We start from the raw sequence: 19,518 nt of genomic DNA, 5'->3' as shown, positions 1-19,518 counted from the left end.
ATATGTTCACAGCTTAAGTCTGAACAGTACAGTACACCGATCCCCTTACCCTGGTTCCTCAAACGATTGGCACTTGTCGTGTTATGTAACTGACAAAGCTTTGAGTGTTGAAGAGTGGGAAGGGGATTATAGAAATTAACACTAACTTTGTTAGTGCCAATTACACGCATGAGTCAACTTACAAAGTGAAAGACATGGCTATATAATATGAGGACCATGTAAAAACTGGGTTAGACCTGGCCCATGGTCACAGTAAAGCAGTAGCTCACCTGGTAGCTTATCTTTATGACTGAAATTGATATGCATTCACATCATTCACACTTCTGGTGTTTACTTATTCATGAACTGTAGATGACCGTGTCAAAAATACTGTAAAAAAATTGTGGTCTGTTGTGACATGAGCAAACTGTTAAATGTCTGTAATGTGTGTAATGGGGTGATATTGTCACTAGTTTGTAGTGTATGTACTGGAGTGAGTGAGGTGAGTGAGTTATATGTGTGTGCTTGTTGGCAGAGTGCTACTGAAATTAATGTCCATGACACTGTAATATTTGGTATGTTATGTGGTGCCAACAGATTTTGTAAAATAAAAGTGTACATACCATTCTTGTCAAACGTTCATACTCATATTTTTACGTACTGTATTTACAGATTTACTCAATGTTATAATTTACAATCAATATACAATTCAGTATTTCTTTACATTTATTTTCATAATATATGTCTTCTGACACTTTAAATGAAAGGGTGAATCATAAGAAATAAATATTTATCATTAAAAAAATAACATGTCAAAGGGCTGGTTTAATCTGTACATGCTTTATCTTCATTTTGTATTCTCAGGACAGAGTTTACTCTATATTACTAACACGATAAATATATACAATAAAATGTGAAAGTTTTTTGTATTTTTTATTTTATTTCACCATTATTTAACCAGGTAGGCAAGTTTAGAACAAGTTCTCATTTACAATTGCGACCTGGCCAAGATAAAGCAAAGCAGTTCGACACATACAACGACACAGAGTTACACATGGAGTAAAACAAACATACAGTCAATAATACAGTATAAACAAGTCTATATACGATGTGAGCAAATGAGGTGAGATAAGGGAGGTAAAGGCAAAAAAAGGCCATGGTGGCAAAGTAAATACAATATAGCAAGTAAAACACTGGAATGGTAGATTTGCAGTGGAAGAATGTGCAAAGTAGAAATAAAAATAATGGGGTGCAAAGGAGCTAAATTAATTAAATACAGTAGGGAAAGAGGTAGTTGTTTGGGCTAAATTATAGGTGGGCTATGTACAGGTGCAGTAATGTGTGAGCTGCTCTGACAGTTGGTGCTTAAAGCTAGTGAGGGAGATAAGTGTTTCCAGTTTCAGAGATTTTTGTAGTTCGTTCCAGTCATTGGCAGCAGAGAACTGGAAGGAGAGGCGGCCAAGAAATAATTGGTTTTGGGGGTGACTAGAGAGATATACCTGCTGGAGCGTGTGCTACAGGTGGGAGATGCTATGGTGACCAGCGAGCTGAGATAAGGGGGGACTTTACCTAGCAGGGTCTTGTAGATGACATGGAGCCAGTGGGTTTGGCGACGAGTATAAAGCGAGGGCCAGCCAACGAGAGCGTACAGGTCGCAATGGTGGGTAGTATATGGGGCTTTGGTGACAAAACGGATTGCACTGTGATAGACTGCATCCAATTTGTTGAGTAGGGTATTGGAGGCTATTTTGTAAATTACATCGCCAAAGTCGAGGATTGGTAGGATGGTCAGTTTTACAAGGGTATGTTTGGCAGCATGATTGAAGGATGCTTTGTTGCGAAATAGGAAGCCAATTCTAGATTTAACTTTGGATTGGAGATGTTTGATATGGGTCTGGAAGGAGAGTTTACAGTCTAACCAGACACCTAAGTATTTGTAGTTGTCCACATATTCTAAGTCAGAGCCGTCCAGAGTAGTGATGTTGGACAGGCGGGCAGGTGCAGGTAGCGATCGGTTGAAGAGCATGCATTTAGTTTTACTTGTATTTAAGAGCAATTGGAGGCCACGGAAGGAGAGTTGTATGGCATTGAAGCTTGCCTGGAGGGTTGTTTACACAGTGTCCAAAGAAGGGCCAGAAGTATACAGAATGGTGTCGTCTGCGTAGAGGTGGATCAGAGACTCACCAGCAGCAAGAGCGACCTCATTATTGTATACAGAGAAGAGAGTCGGTCCAAGAATTGAACCCTGTGGCACCCCCATAGAGACTGCCAGAGGTCCGGACAGAAAACCCTCCGATTTGACACACTGAACTCTATCAGAGAAGTAGTTGGTGAACCAGGCGAGGCAATCATTTGAGAAACCAAGGCTGTTGAGTCTGCCGATGAGGATGTGGTGATTGACAGAGTCGAAAGCCTTGGCCAGATCAATGAATACGGCTGTACAGTAATGTTTCTTATCAATGGCGGTTAAGATATCGTTTAGGACCTTGAGCGTGGCTGAGGTGCACCCATGACCAGCTCTGAAACCAGATTGCAAAGCAGAGAAGGTATGGTGAGATTCAAAATGGTCGGTAATCTGTTTGTTGACTTGGCTTTCGAAGACCTTAGAAAGGCATGGTAGGATAGATATAGGTCTGTAGCAGTTTGGGTCAAGAGTGTCCCCCCCTTTGAAGAGGGGGATGACTGCAGCTGCTTTCCAATCTTTGGGAATCTCAGACGACACGAAAGAGAGGTTGAACAGGCTAGTAATAGGGGTGGCAACAATTTCGGCAGATCATTTTAGAAAGAAAGGGTCCAGATTGTCTAGCCCGGCTGATTTGTAGGGGTCCAGATTTTGCAGCTCTTTCAGAACATCAGCTGAACGGATTTGGGAGAAGGAGAAATGGGGAAGGCTTGGGCGAGTTGCTGTGGGGGGTGCAGTGCTGTTGACCGGGGTAGGAGTAGCCAGGTGGAGAGCATGGCCAGCCGTAGAAAAATGCTTATTGAAATTCTCAATTATGGTGGATTTATCAGTGGTGACAGTGTTTCCTATCTTCAGTGCAGTGGGCAGCTGGGAGGAGGTGTTCTTATTCTCCATGGACTTTACAGTGTCACAGAACTTTTTTGAGTTAGTGTTGCAGGAAGCAAATTTCTGCTTGAAAAAAGCTAGCCTTGGCTTTTCTAACTGCCTGTGTATAATGGTTTCTAGCTTCCCTGAACAGCTGCATATCACGGGGGCTGTTCGATGCTAATGCAGAACGCCATAGGATGTTTTTGTGTTGGTTAAGGGCAGTCAGGTCTGGGGAGAACCAAGGGCTATATCTGTTCCTGATTCTAAATTTCTTGAATGGGGCATGTTTATTTAAGATGGTTAGGAATGCATTTAAAAAAAATATCCAGGCATCCTCTACTGACGGGATGAGATCAATATCCTTCCAGGATACCCCGGCCAGGTCGATTAGAAAGGCCTGCTCGCTGAAGTGTTTCAGGGAGCGTTTGACAGTGATGAGTGGAGGTCGTTTGACCGCTGACCCATTACGGATGCAGGCAATGAGGCAGTGATCGCTGAGATCTTGGTTGAAGACAGCAGAGGTGTATTTAGAGGGCAAGTTGGTTAGGATGATATCTATGAGGGTGCCCGTGATTAAGGCTTTGGGGAGGTACCTGGTAGGTTCATTGATAATTTGTGTGAGATTGAGGGCATCAAGCTTAGATTGTAGGATGGCTGGGGTGTTAAGCATGTTCCAGTTTAGGTCGCCTAGCAGCACGAGCTCTGAAGATAGATGGGGGGCAATCAGTTCACATATGGTGTCCAGAGCACAGCTGGGGCAGAGGGTGGTCTATAGCAGGCGGCAACGGTGAGAGACTTGTTTTTAGAGAGGTGGATTTTTAAAAGTAGAAGTTCAAATTGTTTGGGTACAGACCTGGATAGTAGGACAGAACTCTGCAAGCTATCTTTGCAGTAGATTGCAACACCGCCCCCTTTGGCAGTTCTATCTTGTCTGAAAATGTTGTAGTTTGGGATTTTTGGTGATCTTCCTAAGCCAGGATTCAGACACAGCTAGAACATCCGGGTTGGCAGAGTGTGCTAAAGCAGTGAATAGAACAAACTTAGGGAGGAGGCTTCTAATGTTAACATGCATGAAACCAAGGCTATTACGGTTACAGAAGTCATCAAAAGAGAGCGCCTGGGGAATAGGAGTGGAGCTAGGCACTGCAGGGCCTGGATTCACCTCTACATCGCCAGAGGAACAGAGGAGGAGTAGGATAAGGGTACGGCTAAAAGCAATAAGAATTGGTCGTCTAGAACGTCTGGAGCAGAGAGTAAAAGGAGGTTTCTGGGGCGATAAAATAGCTTCAAGGTATAATGTACAGACAAAGGTATGGTAGGATGTGAATACAGTGGAGGTAAACCTAGGTATTGAGTGATGAAGAGAGAGATATTGTCTCTAGAAACATCATTGAAACCAGGAGATGTCATCGCATGTGTGGGTGGTGGAACTAATAGGTTGGATAAGGTATAGTGAGCAGGACTAGAGGCTCTACAGTGAAATAAGCCAATAAACACTAACCAGAACAGCAATGGACAAGGCATGTTGACATTAAGGAGAGGCATGCTTAGTCGAGTGATCAAAAGGGTCCAGTGAGTAGAGAGGTTGGTTGGGGTCACGGCGATTTAGACAGCTAGCCAGGCCATCGGTAGCAAGCTAGCATAGGATGGAGGTCTGTTATTAGCCACCTCGTTCGTTCCGCCGGTAGATTAGTGGGGTTCCGTGTGGTAGAGGGGATTAATCCAAATCACACAACAACAAAAAAACAATAGATATAGTTATAGAGGCCCAAGAAAAAAAAATAATAAAAAAAATAAAAAATAAAAAAATTCCGATAGGTCTATTCAGATAGCAGCCGATAAGACAGCTAACGGTTAGCGGACCGCAGATGGGCGTTCAGGTAACGTCGAATAAAAGTTATGAAAAATATATACAGACATTGAATAAGTTAATCTACTCACTGGTAATCAACATAAGATTTACAGGATGGCCTAGTTACAATCGGTGTTATTAAAGAGGTCACAGCATTTGGTGAAGTACAAAGTGCTGTTGGTCACTGTGCTCCAGGAGCTGTCAAATGATATGGTCCCATTGTTCACTTTGCAGGAACAAAGCATTAGGTTAGATTTGTAGAATGATCTATAGAGAAAAAGGTTATATCATGATATCTACCAGCTCTTAAACCATTGTTACTGTTGTAAATGTTCAAACCTACCTTACAAAGAGATCAGAAAAGCAGGTTTTTAGGTCTATATTTGTGGTGGTGAAAAAGGAGGTCCCAAAAACATTCAGAAGGTCAAGAGGAGGAGGAACATAGAGAATACCTGGAGAGGTCACAATGAACAATGAAAAACAAAGCAAGCATGGTCCACTTCAAACAAATTGAAAAAATAAAAGTGTGATATGTTACACCAAGGAGAGTCAGATGATGCGTTAACTGTGATATCAAGAATAGTTTTGAAGTGAAAATAAGCACTTACCTGCAATACAGGCATTAATCAGAGATGCACAGATACCTATGAACAGGCCTCAACACTAAAGAAGAGATATCGCTACTTCTGGATGGGCAAATGGAGGCAAAAACAACACAAGATATAGAAATGGGTTAAATACAGCGCATTCAGGAAGTATTCAAACCCCTTGACTTTTTACACATTTTGCTACATTACAGCCTTATTCTAAAATGGATTAAATTAATTGAATTCTTTATAAATCTGCACACAATACCCAATAACGACAAACTAAAAATAGGTTTCTATACCTTTCTAGAAATACTTATTTACATAAATGTTCAGACCCTTTGCTATGAGAATCAAACTTGAGTTCAGGTCCATTCTGTTTCCATTGATCATCCTTGAGATGTTCCTACAACTTGATTGGAGTCCACCTGTGGTAAATTCAAATGATTGGACATGATTTGGAAAGGCACACACCTGTCTATATAAGGTCCCACAGTTGACAGTGCATGTCAGAGCAAAAACCAAGCCATGAGGTAGAAGGAATTGTCCGTAGCGCTCCGAGACAGGATTGTGTCGAGGCACAGATCTGGGGAAGGGTACCAAAAAATATCTGCAGTATTGAAGGTCCCCAAGAACACAGTGGCCTCCTTCATTTTGAAATGAAAGAAGTTTGGAACCACCAAGACTCTTCCTGGGAGCTAGCCGCCTGGACAAACTGAGCAATCGGGGGGGAATGGCCTTGGTCAGGGAGGTGACAAAGAACCCGATGATCACTCTGACAGAGGACCAGAGTTCCTCTGTGGAGATGGGAGAACGTTCCACAAGGACAACCATCTCTGCTGCATATCACCAATCAGGCCTTTATGGTAGAGTGGCCAGATAGAAGCCACTCCTCATTAGAAGGCACATGGCAGCCCGCTTGGAGTTTGCCAAAAGGCACTTAAAGGACTCTCAGACCATGAGAAACAAGATTCTCTGGTCTGATGAAACCAAGACTGAACTTTTTGGCCTGAATTCCAAGCGTCACGTCAGGAGGAAACCTGTCACCATTCCTACGGTGAAGCATGGTGGTGGCAGCATCATACTGTGGGGATGTTTTTCAGTGGCAGGGACTTGAAGACTAGTCTGGATCGAGGGAACGATGAAAGGAACAAAGTACAGAGAGATCCTTGATAAAAACCTGCTCCAGGGCACTCAGGACCTCAGACCGGGGCGAAGGTTCACATTCCAACAGGACAACGACCCTAAGCACACAGACAAGACAACGCAGGAGTGGCTTCGGGACAAGTCTCTGAATGTCCTTGAGTGGCCCAGCCAGAGCCCGGACTTGAACCCGATAAAACATCTCTGGAGAGACCTGAAAATAGCTGAGCAGCAACGCTCCCCATCCAATCTAACAGAGCTTGAGAGTATCTGCAGAGAAGAATGGGAGAAACTCACCAAATACAGGTGTGCCAAACTTGTAGCATCATACCCAAGACGACTCGAGGCTGTAATCGCTGCCAAAGGTGCTTCAACAAAGTTCTAAGTAAAGGGTCTGAATACTTGTGATATTTCAGTATTTTTGCAAACATGTCTAAAGACCAGTTTTTACTTTGTCATTATGGGATATTGTGTGTAGATTGATGAAGGAGAAGAAAAAAAACAATTTAATCAATTTTAGAATAAGGCTGTAACGTAACAAAATGTGAAAAAGTCTAGGGGTCTGAATACTTCCCGAATGCACTGTAGAAATAGTTTTTGTTGGTCAGTATCTTGTTAATGTTAGTGGAATAGCATGTTCTAAGATGTTCTGTTATGGCAGGATTATGTCCTAAAGCTATAATTAAGTCTGAACAGTACAGTACACTGATCCCCTTACCCTGGTTCTTCAATGGATTGGCACTTGGATTGTGGTCTGATGTGACAAAAGAAAACTGTTAAATGTCTGTAATAGGGTGATATTGTCACTAGTTTGTAGTGTATGTACTGTAGTGAGTGAGTGAGTGAGTGAGTGAGTGAGTGAGTGAGTGAGTGAGTGAGTGAGTGAGTGAGTGAGTGAGTGAGTGAGTGAGTGAGTGAGGTATATGTGTGTGTGTGTGTTGGCAGAGTGCTACTGAAATGAATGTCCATGACACTGTAATATTTGGTATGTTATGTGGTGCCAACGGATTTTGTATCAACATAAAGAGATTCGCACACTCCATATAAATTTATGTATTTACCAGCATTTCAGCATCACTGTGCCTTCTTCATGGTAATATCATGAATACTTGAACCAGGTTATGTAGACAAACAGTGCAATTAGTGCAACCAATGAAAATAGTGAGGGGTGTGTCATAATGATTAAGTTAATTAGAATGAATTAGTGAAAGACAGAAACATTTGTTTGTGTCGAGATGATGACTAATGGTGAATAAACTATAAACTATCAAAATAAAGAGAGTCTCAAACTCGTTTCGGCATCACCGGCGACTCCGGGATGCTGGCCTTCTAGGCAGAGTACCTCTGTCCAGTGTCTGTGTTCTTTTGCCCATCTGTATCTTTTCTTTTAATTGGCCAGTCTGAGATTTGGCTTTTTCTTTGCAACTCTGCCTAGAAGGACAGCATCCCAGAGTCGCCTCTTCACTGTTGACGTTGAGACTGGTGTTTTGTGGGTACTATTTAATGAAGCTGCCAGTTGAGGACTTTGTTTCTCAAACTACACACTGTAATGTACTTGTCCTCTTGCTCAGTTGTGCACCGGGGCCTCCCACTCTTTCTATTCTGGTTAGAACCAGTTTGGGCTGTTTTTTATTTCTTTTTTATTTGACCTTTATTTAACTAGGCAAGTCAGTTAAGAACAAATTCTTATTTTCAATGATGGCCTAGGAACAGGTGCAGGTGCAGAATGACAGATTTTCACCTTGTCAGCTCTTGCAACCTTTCGGTTACTAGTCCAACGCTCTAACCACTAGGCTACCTGCCGAGTCCTCTATCTCTATCTCTATGAGTCCTCTATCTATCTCTATGGTTACAACTAGGGGAATGATATGTGCTGTCCGGGTTCCTTGGGACATCCCTAACCCCCATTGATGTGGATATTTTAAAGATTCACTATGCATAAATCACTCCACCATTTCCTGGTTGCCAAAATTCTAATTGTTCGCCTCATTTCAGTTTATGTGACAAAAAAAGCAAGTATAGTGTAGAGAATCATTGTACCATCTAAACTGCTGTGAAATATATTTTCCTAACTAAAAATATTGTATTTTCAGCCATTTGAAGCTGGTGTACAAAACCATATGTAAAAGACCCAAAATAAAAGACCTGAAACTTAAAAACAGAAAGCATAGAAATAGCTCACATAAAATAGATCTACCACTTCGTAGACTTGCTTTCAATGAGAATGACAGATCTACAATTCACATTTCTATGTTAATCTTGGGTGGGTCGCCCAAACATGTGTTCCTCGGCGTACACATCACTGACGTTTGTTCTTCAGCGTACACATCGCTGATGATCTGAAATTGTCCAACCACCTCAGAAATTTGGCTTGGCCCTTAAAACCCTCACAAAATTTTACAGATGCACAATTGAGAGCATTGTTTAGGGCTGTATCACCACCTGGTACGGCAACTGCACCGCCCACAACCGCAGGGCTCTCCAGACGGTGGTGCGGTCTGCCCAACACATCACCTGGGGCAAACTACTTGCCCTCCAGGACACCTACAGCATCCAATGTCACAGGAAGGCCAAAAGGATCATCAAGGACATCAACCATCCGAGCCACGGCCTGTTCACCCCACTATCATTGAGAAGGTGAGGTCAGTACAGTACAGACGAGGTCAAAACAGCTTCTAACTTAAGGCCATCAGACTGTTAAATAGCCATCACTAGCCGGCTTCCACCCAGTTACACAACCCTGAACCTTAGAGGCTGATGCCCTATATACATAGACTTGGAATCACTAGCCACTTTAATAATGGAACACTAGTCACTTTAATGTTTAAATCATGTTTACATGCTGCTCTACTCATCTCATATGTATATACTGTATTCTATTCTACTGTATTTTAGTCAATGCCACTCCGACATTGCACAATCTAATATTTACAGTATATCACAAAAGTGAGTACACCCCTCACATTTTTGTAAATATTTGAGTATATCTTTTCATGTGACAACACTGAAGAAATTACACTTTGCTACAAAGTAGTGAGTGTACAGCTGTATAACAGTGTAAATTTGCTGTCCCCTCAAAATAACTCAACACACAGCCATTAATGTCTAAACCGCTGGCAACAAAAGTGAGTACACCCCTAAGTGAAAATGTCCAAATTGGGCCCAAAGTGTCAATATTTTGTGTGGCCACCATCATTTTCCAGCACTGCCTTAACCCTCTTGGGCATGGAGTTCACCAGAGCTTCACAGGTTGCCACTGGAGTCCTCTTCCAGTCCTCCATGATGACATCACGGAGCTGGTGGATGTTAAAGACCTTGCACTCCTCCACCTTCCGTTTAAGGATGCCCAAGAGATGCTCAATAGGGTATAGGTCTGGAGACATGCTTGGCCAGTCCATCACCTTTACCCTCAGCTTCTGTACTCACTTTTGTTGCCAGCGGTTTAGACATTAATGGCTGTGTGTTGAGTTATTTTGAGGGGACAGCAAATTTACACTGTTATACAAGCTGTATACTCACTACTTTACATTGTAGCAAAGTGTAATTCCTTCAGTGTTGTCACATGAAAAGATATACTCAAATATTTACAAAAATGTGAGGGGTGTACTCACTTTTGTGATATACTGTATATATTTCTTAATTCCATTATTTTACTTTCAGATTGGTTTGTATGGTTGTGAATCATTTTTAGATACTAATGCACTTTTAGATATTATTGCACTGTTGGAGCTAGGAATACAAGCATTTCGCTACACCCGCTATAACATCTACTAAATATGTCTACGTGACCAATACAATTTGATTTGATTTGATATTGCAGTTTAAGGTCAGCGTTAGGGTTAGGCAAGGGATATGGTTAGGGTAGGGGTTGGGGTTTGGATTAATGGTTAAGATTAGAACTGCAGTTTAAGGCTAGCATGAGGGTTAGGCAAGGGTTATGGTTATGGTTAGGGTAGGGGTAGGGGTTGGGATTTGGATTAAGGTTAAGGTTAGGACTGCAGTTTAAGGCTAGCATGAGGGTTAGGCAGGGGTTATGGTTAGGGTATGGGGTTGGGGTTTGGGTTGGGATTAAGGTTCAGGTTAAGGTATGGACTTCCCAAGGATCCCAGATAGCAGCACTGATCCTAGAGGAATTGCGTCAGGAAGCTGGCGATGCGCCATAAAGTCGCTAGTTAGAGAGCTCAGAAAAAAATGTTATTCTGAGCGACTAGCTAGCTGTAAGGAATGGTACATCAGAGAGACTGTAGAATTTCCATATCAAATTTACTGAAGCAGTTTGCATTGATAGCTTCCAACATTGCATCGATTTGTGACTTATCAATCTATTCACTTCAGACTCGCGAGATGACATATGTGTTTAGCTCTCGCGAGTTAGCAAGCAATAAACTAGAAGCTAGCTAGCTGTTTTGTTGCAAATTAAGAAGTCCACCCGAAATAATGAGGCCTGTGAATCGGATGAATTATGGCTGCAAAGCGTTAACTAATCGTCAAGTAGGTGAATTCTTCATTTGAACTCATTAGACTACAAGGATATGCTCGAATATGTGTTTAATCTGAAAGCTAACCTTAACTCACTCGGTAGCAGATGATTTAGCGTGTCGTGTAACGTTAGCTAACTCGAAAATATTGCGCTAGTTGGCTAATGGTAGCTAGCTCTGCGTGTGTCAAATTTGCGAGCCAGCTAACGTTAGCTAGACAATTAGCACGCAAACTGGCTAACATTAGCTACACACCTAGCTAACTTGCTAACTAACAGCTAGCATGATAACTCCGGCCTCTGTATTCACATGTTTGGACTATTTACAGTTTAAACAATTATGTTGCAGCACAATGCGTTGTTTGGTGATATATTGTATATCTAGTTATCAATTTTGATGCTCAACTTCAATTATACTTTGCTGTGGCTAGCTAGCCAGCTGAAGATACAAGTTACTAGTTATCTAACTATCCACTTGGCTCATGGCTAAACGCAGTTATTTGACAGCTAACCAGTGAAATACACTTTTTAGCATTACAAGATATCTAGCTCACTGTATGTCTATAATGTACAAAAGGAAACCTAATACCTATTAATTGATCTCAGGTATCTGCACAGATGGAGCAGCCCATCATGACACCAACTGACAACCCTTCAGAATTTTAGCAACAAACATAATTGAGAGCCAAATGGTAAATAATTCTCCTCAACATCACTATCATCAGGGAATGTGCCACATCTCTGCTACCCCAGTTTATGTACTCATATTTGACCTCTTATGTTTTCCTCAGGTGTTTGTAAGCTTTCAAACATGGGTGACATGAAGACCCCTGATTTTGATGATCTTTTGGCTGCCTTTGACATCCCTGATGCCACCAGTTTGGATGCTAAAGAGCCTGTCCAGGAGAGTCATGATGAGGCAGAAGGTCAGCTGAATCACACAGATATGTGTATGGAGGACAGTGTATCTGTTCACCAAGCTGTGGGTGCATCTGATGTTCCTGCTGTCAGTGTTATAGTGAAGAACACAAGTCACCAGGAGTTGCCTGATAGTGGTGGAGAGGGCCCACTCTTCAATTACCCATTGCAAAATGGGTTCAGGGGGTCAGGGGCCTCCATGGACTCTCATCAGATAAGCCACTGTGGTTCTAAGTCTTTTGTGTGTGCTTTGAAGGGGGATGGCTCAAGAGGACTCTTAGGGAAGACTCCCGTCCAGCAAAAACCTGAAGGAACACCTTCCTTCTCTCAGTCCTTTTCCCAGTTTAGCCCCATCTCTAGTCCAGAATCTGAAGACACCCCAAGCAACGGGGTTGATGTCCATCCAAAACAAGAGAGACCCTACTTCCCTGCTGCCTCTATATTTATGTCTGCAGAACCCCCAATGTCAGACAATCAGAAAAAACAGCTGTCTTACAGCATGTTTGACCAGTGCCATAAAGTAGACTGTGAAGAACTTGAGAACCTTCCAAGGTGCAAAGGAGAATCTATCAAAGCAAAGGATACCAGAGCAGAGGTGAAGCCTGACAGTAATGCCAGTGACCAGAAGGACAAGGGAGATTGTCATAGTGCAGTGCTCCCTGCAAGTGATCATAACATTATTGAGTCAAGCAGTAACAATATAGTGGCAACGTCTAAGATGCCCACCTCTCATCCATGTGTCAAAACTCCAACATCCAAACTATCGTCTTGCCTTGAGGCATTAGTGGCTCTGAATGCCAGAAATTATCCCAGTGAACCACCAAACTCTGGAGACTTATCAGTGGCTCATGACGGCACCATGAATGTTAGTCCAAAAATGCCCATGTCACCACAAAGTCCCCGGAGTTCCCCTGAAGCTGTGAAGCAGTTAATGAAACCACCTGACAGTCCTGTAAGCATTTGCAGTGATGGCAGTGGCAAGGGATCCCCAGCACTGGCATCTGGCTCACCCCCAGCCATACCGAGGGTCAGAATAAAGACCATTAAAACTACGACTGGGCAAATCCAGCGCATGGTTACCAGTGTAGTACCTGATTCAGAAAATGAGGAGGTCCTGTCTGTTGAGTCCTCCCCATCCCAGAGAATTATTGTTGAGGCCTACTCTAGTTTGTCTCCCTATCCCTCTCATAATGTGATAAGCGATATCATTGTTGATATGCCCATCAAAAGTACACCAGTTGGTATTCTGCCATCAAAGGTTACTGATGACAAATTAAAGGGGAACTCCAAGAGGCCAAGACCAGTGCAGTCCCCAACTATTTTTCATAATACAAGTAGTCCGGTTATGAGACCTATGCCGGTTGCCCAGCACGGGCCTTCTACACAAAAGAGGATTTCATCAGTTCAAACAGGCAACTCGCCCAATGCAAGCTTCCTTCCTAAGGCAATGCACTTAGCTAATCTGAACCTAGTCCCTCACAGTGTTGCTGCATCAGTCGCAGCACGCTCCACCTCCCATCAACAGAGCCAACAACATGCACTTTCCTCCTCTATGGTGTGCAGCACTGTCCCATTGGTGCATCAAGTAAAAAAAGCCACCCCTAATCCATGTGCTGCCATTCCTAGTACAGCAGCAGGTACTTTAAACAGACTGTTAAACAATGCGAACCCTGTACCCACATTCGTACCCAACCTGAACCCACCACCCGAGAGCAACATCCACTTGCCACCACGCGGATATTGCTGTCTTGAATGTGGGGACTCCTTTGGGGTAGAAAGGAGTCTCGCCTATCATTATGGCAGGAGGAGTGTGCACATTGAAGTAGCCTGCACCCACTGTGCCAAGACCATGGTATTCTTCAACAAGTGTGCCCTGCTGGCACATGCACGGGAACATAAGAACAAAGGTGTGGTGATGCAGTGCACACAGCTCTCCATGAAGCCCATAGCAGAGGGACAGATGTTTGTACCTTTGCTCGCTGAATCCTCTTTGCATGTGGGCTCCCATGTGCCCCCATTATCCTCACCTAAAACCCAACCAGTCATGCCCCTCTATGCAGACAAAGTCATCCGCCACAGACTCTGCTGCCTGGAGTGTAACAAGCAGCTATCAGATTACAGAGGTCTCGCAGGCCATTACCAGAGGCTGTCGGAAGAAATGGAGGGACTGGTGAGTAAAGATTGAATTGAAACGATAATAATTGCTGAGATGTTCACTATCATAGGCCAGGTAAAAATGTATTTATATGTTTTGGTTTGTGTTGTTTTGTCATGTATAGATGTGTAAGGTGTGCCCGATGCTGCTACCAAACAAGTGCAGCTTCCGGGCTCACCAGCGTATTCATGCCCACAAGTCTCCTTACTGCTGCCCTGAGTGTGGTGCGCTGAGTCGCTCTGTGGACATACAGAAGCATGTGAAGGAGAACTGTCTTCACTATGCACGCAAGGCTGGCTATAAGTAAATCAATACTAAAGTATATGCTTTTGTTAGGACCTTGAATGGGACACTGGGGATACATATCAGAAAAGTGTTCTATAACATTGGCCCCCTTTTCTAAATCCTTTCTTTTCTTTCAGGTGTCTTCACTGTGATATGGTTTTCATGTCATTTAATGTGCAGAAGAGTCACATTGAGGAGAAACACTGTGACGTTTTCTATAAGTGCACTATCTGTCCTGTTGCCTTCAAGTCTTCTGATGGATGTCAAATTCATTTGACAACTAAGCACAACGCCAGCGTAGTGTCTCCTCAGTGAGTTTAACTAAATGCATGTAACCCATCTTAAAGTTTGACATGATTGTTTGTAATGCTGTTTGTTCTAATTGTTTATTTTCTGTTGCAGGTTAATCTTCAAGTGTTCTTGTGAGACAATGTTCAAGAAAAAGCAGTTATTGCTTCAGCACTTCCATCAAAACGCCAAAAAGCTTATAACCTGTGTGTTCAAGTGCCCTGAGTGCACTTCAATCTTCACCCACAAGCAGTCGTTAATGCAGCATTTTAAGGTTTGCCATCATCCTAAAATTCAATCTAGTCACATTGACATAAAGTGGGGCACATAATGTTAAGTTTTTGGTTTTGTCTTTTTCAACGCTGTCTGCCTATATTACAGGGGGTGCATGAAGGAATCTTCAAAGAGGTGGAGAAAAGCACAAAACCAACAGAGATGACTGCACAGCACCAAGATGTTAACTCTGCATTCCACCAGCCAAAGGTAAACACTCCCATTGAACACTCTGATGCAACCAGAAAGAGGGCCAACTTGGCCGCTCGGTACAGGAAGACCAATCTGAAAAATGCTGGTTGGACCTGTGGAGAGTGCCTACACTGGCTGCCTGACCGAGAAGTCTACATCTCTCACATGAAGAACAACCATGGGAGGGTGAGGAGCAACTTAGTTATTCTATTGCTCATTCAAACTAATTAGCTGTAGCAATTGTACTATAGGACAGATGATAATTTAGGGACCATTTCAGATGTGGGATTTTCATCTTGCAGGCCCTTAATGAAAGGAAATAATTCCCAAGTCAGCTCAACCCTAATTAAGTCAATCTTCTCTCTGCTTTCTGTAGTCACTGAAGAGGTATCCATGCCGGCAGTGTGAGAGGTCTTTCAATTCCTCTACAAGTTTGAGAAGACACATTCGCAATGACCACAATGGAAAGAAAACCTTTACCTGCTGGTGAGATTTATCCTGAAATCTACGTTACAAAGAAAAGGTTGTCATATCTGGCACCCCCTGGGTGGCACTGTAGGAAATGGTCCAACTTGCAAAAACAAAGCTGTGGTTACCACATTTTGAATATTTTTTTGTATATGATATTTGTTCTTATTGTGCAGGTATTGCACAGATGAGAGGAAAACATTCACCACAAACATCATGCTGAAGAACCACATCAGTTTGATGCATGGGATCAAAAATCCAGACTTTAGTCTGTCAAAATCAACCCCTCTAGATACCAGCAAAGCCTTGGGAGAGGTGATTTAAATGTTCTTATTTTTTTCTGCATTTTACTGATTGTCAAAAATGACACTTGAAATCTAATCATTAACTTTGACTTGCAGAGGCTTGTTTCAAAGAGACCTGCTGTGGCATCCCAGAGGGAGAGGGAGGATGGTGCTGCCCTAGAAGGCTCCTCTACCAAACGTCTGAAATCTCACTTTCGCTGCGCTAAGTGTGGTTTCACCTCAGAGGATGGCACACAGTTCCAGCAGCACATACCTCAGCATAAAACCGATAAAAATTCTCCCCAATGTCTGCACTGTGGATTATGTTTTGCATCTCAGCTGTCTCTCAACAGACACCTGTTTATTGTGCACAAAGTCAAAGACCCCGAGGAAGAGAAGAAGGAAATGATAGACGTGGAGTATGAGAGCAGAAAGAAGCAGGAAGAGGACGTGGGGAAAACAGTGGGTGTGAATGAGGGAGAGGACTTGCCATCTCCATTAGTTAAATCTGACCCTTCACGGGAAGAGGATCCAACCAGGTTGCACTGTGAGACTGCAGTAAAACCATTGACCTTTAAATCCACATACAGCACTGACCTAGAGATTCATGGATAATCTTCAGGCATAATAGAATCAATAAGAGCAATTTTGAACTTCTTAAAAGCTGCTATCTCCATTTCTTTGGTAAATAGTAGTCATGATTTTCTCTTATTTGCCTTAAAACAAAATTATTTTTGTTTCTCAAGCCCTTGGGACTGGCAGATGTTCCACATCAACTGAAAATATACAATTAATCTTGGGTAATTTTGGGCAAAGATTATCATGAATTATTTACTTTAATTTGACCTTTTGAAGCTTGCATGTGTTGTATTAAGTGTCTTTAAGAGCCTCTGGTACATAACCACATCCACCTGTTAAGGCACACTGTTTGGTTCAGCAGTATTCTCTAGTGACTCCAGTTACTCTGACAAGCGACTCAGGAACGTCAAGGAGCTGTCCCTCAGGCTAACCTCCCATTAAATTTGATATAATAAAAGCCTATAGACTTTGCTTTAGTCTATAGCAGGCATATATGTTTGGTTTCCTACTTAAGTACATTATAATAGATGGTGCTTCAGGCAGGTTTTGATGATACTGACAGTATGTAACAGTATTGCAACTTCTATCATACTGTATGTATATGTTGAAATATTTACTGACCTAGGTATCACTTAGCACAGAAGATATATTTGATATCAATTTCACACCACATGGTATGTGATATGGAATTTATTATAAAATCTGGTTAAACTACCAAAATAGCACTTTTCTACAAGTTAAAATATATGTGTTGGAGTTAGAGGCAATCAGCTACATCCATTTTTGGACCTATACATTTATATGTACCCATTTGATTCTTAAAATATAACATGAGCTTTTTAAAATTGTCATACATTAGTAAATGTAAACCAGCATGTACAACATGGTTAAAGATATATAATTTTGATATCATGAATGATCAGTCCTTGCATCCAGAGCTATGGCTATAATTTCTAGTGCTTACATTTCTCAAGCCCCATCTGTTTTTTACTGAAATGGGCAGGGATAACGCTTTGTTATTATTTCTTCTGCTGCTTTAAATGCCTTGCTAAAAGATATGACACTTTTTTTATTGTACTCTTGCTTTTGTACCCTGATAAACGTGAGCTTTCATTAATTTAAAATGCTCTTATATCTATGTTTAGTGTAGTGGTGACTTGTCTTAGCGATGTCATTGTTTTTCTTGGTTAATTGTGATCTTTGGCGAGTGTTCATTGAATGTGAGAGCATCTGTTTTGCAAGATAATGCAGGGTGTTAAATGGCTCATTTCTAACGGTGTACTAAGGCAATTGAAAGAGCAATGATTAAATGTAAAGGGTTATAGCATGTTTGAGTGCATGTGAAAAAATGTGAAATAAGCTGAATATAAAGACCTGTGCAGCTCTTTCTTCCTACCTCCACAGTATAAGGCAGTGATTGTTAAACTTTGGATGTTCTGGGAGATTTCACCTTTGGTCTCACTGCAATGTAAAATGTATTATTATTCTCAAAATGTATATTATCTCCCACAATATTCAATTTTATAAATTACTTTGGAGATAGATATTTATAGTCACATTGACTTATTTGTGAAATTTCTATTTAAGTGCTATATGAACTGTTCATTTTCTAGTGGTTATATGAATCAGTGTTCATGCTTTAAATGGATCCAGTGTTAACTCAGTGGCTGATATGAAACTTCACATCTCAGTGATTTTATAGCCTGTCAAGAGAAACTTTGTACTTTTGATATGTACAATATTAAGGACTTGTAAGCTAACCCATGTACACAGTAGCTAATTAACATTTTATTAGCATTATTTCTTAAGACATCACATATCTATTCAACCTGCATCGGCCATTGTGCCTTGCTGTAATGTTTACTTCAAATAATTGCAAATAAACATGTACATGACTACATCAGCATCCTTTGTCCTCAAAAGATCCCTTCTGCTATGATTGATATCCCTTCTCTGATGACAATGTGCTGGAAAAAAAATACACCTTCACCTAGGGCAATTTGTTTTCCCTCCAAAATGTGTTTTCTCAGGCCAGTATCCCCAACCGACTGAACAATATTGCTGCGTTTCCACAGGCAGCCCATTTCAGATTTTTCATGTAAATCAACTTAGTTATTTTGATTTTCTATTACATAAAAAAACAAGTTAAATTAAATCAATATGGTGAAATGAACATGACAATCTTTATAAGTCAAAGTCACTTAAGTATAAGTTGCAATACTTGAAATGTTTGAGTTTAACAAAGTCCAACCTTACTGAAAAACTATAACATACCATTTCTGAAATGTAACTAACTTGACATTTAAAAAAAAAATTTGAAACTGATTACCGCAATTTTATAAATTAGCATAACTCACATATAACCAGTAAATTCAAAATAGTTATTTAACTAAACTCAAAAATCTGTAGTTCAGAAGAGCCTAGAGTTTAGAAAGAGCAGAGACCGGTCTTCCCTCGCGTTGGCTTTAGCCGAGAGAGCAGAGATCGTCTTCTTTTGTGTTGGCTCTAGCTTAGAGTAGAGTGAGAGCATCTGTTTTCCTCTGATGGCTTTAGCCTAGAGCTCAGAGAGAGCAGAGAGCGGTTGAGACATGAGACACACGTTTACATAGTTTAGACAGCAGTGCCTCTGCCCCTCTTTCCTCACTGTAAACCCCAATGTGATGTCATTACTCAAAATTTTTGAGGAAACCTGTTGCACTAAATACAGTTGAAGTCGGAAGTTTACATACACCTTAGCCAAATACATTTAAACTCAGTTTTTCCACAATTCCTGACATTTAATCTTAGTAAAAAAATATTTTAAGAATGTGAAATGTCAAAATAATACTTGAATGATTTATTTCAGCTTTTATTTATTCCATCACATTCCCAGTGGGTCAGAAGTTTACAAACACTCAATTAGTATTTAGTAGCATTGCCTTTAAATTGTTTAACTTGGGTCAAACGTTTCGGCTAGCCTTCCATAAGCTTCCCACAATAAGTTGGGTGA

General features: G+C 41.5%; 1 protein-coding gene across 2 annotated transcripts; it reads left to right on the top strand.

The window, feature by feature from the left end:
- Positions 1–10,701: 10,701 nt before the first annotated feature.
- LOC112252408 (zinc finger protein 592) lies at positions 10,702–18,432 on the top strand. 2 transcript variants are annotated; one of them, XM_024423601.2, is made up of 10 exons: positions 10,702–11,101; positions 11,694–11,779; positions 11,879–14,175; positions 14,285–14,463; positions 14,583–14,756; positions 14,848–15,007; positions 15,115–15,216; positions 15,575–15,684; positions 15,843–15,981; positions 16,068–18,432. In XM_024423601.2, the coding sequence occupies exons 3-10, from the start codon at positions 11,899–11,901 to the stop codon at positions 16,563–16,565; spliced, it is 3,639 nt and encodes a 1,212-aa protein (XP_024279369.1). In that variant the 5' UTR covers positions 10,702–11,101; positions 11,694–11,779; positions 11,879–11,898; the 3' UTR covers positions 16,566–18,432. The 2 variants fall into 2 exon arrangements, with proteins under 2 accessions (XP_024279369.1, XP_024279368.1); XM_024423600.2 differs by having other exon boundaries at positions 10,704–11,101; positions 15,115–15,384.
- Positions 18,433–19,518: the final 1,086 nt, after the last annotated feature.

Source organism: Oncorhynchus tshawytscha, linkage group LG06 (genome assembly GCF_018296145.1).
Source record: "Oncorhynchus tshawytscha isolate Ot180627B linkage group LG06, Otsh_v2.0, whole genome shotgun sequence".
NCBI lineage: Eukaryota > Metazoa > Chordata > Actinopteri > Salmoniformes > Salmonidae > Oncorhynchus > Oncorhynchus tshawytscha.
Note: the sequence above shows the minus strand (reverse complement) of the source record. Positions and strands in the feature narration are given on the sequence as shown.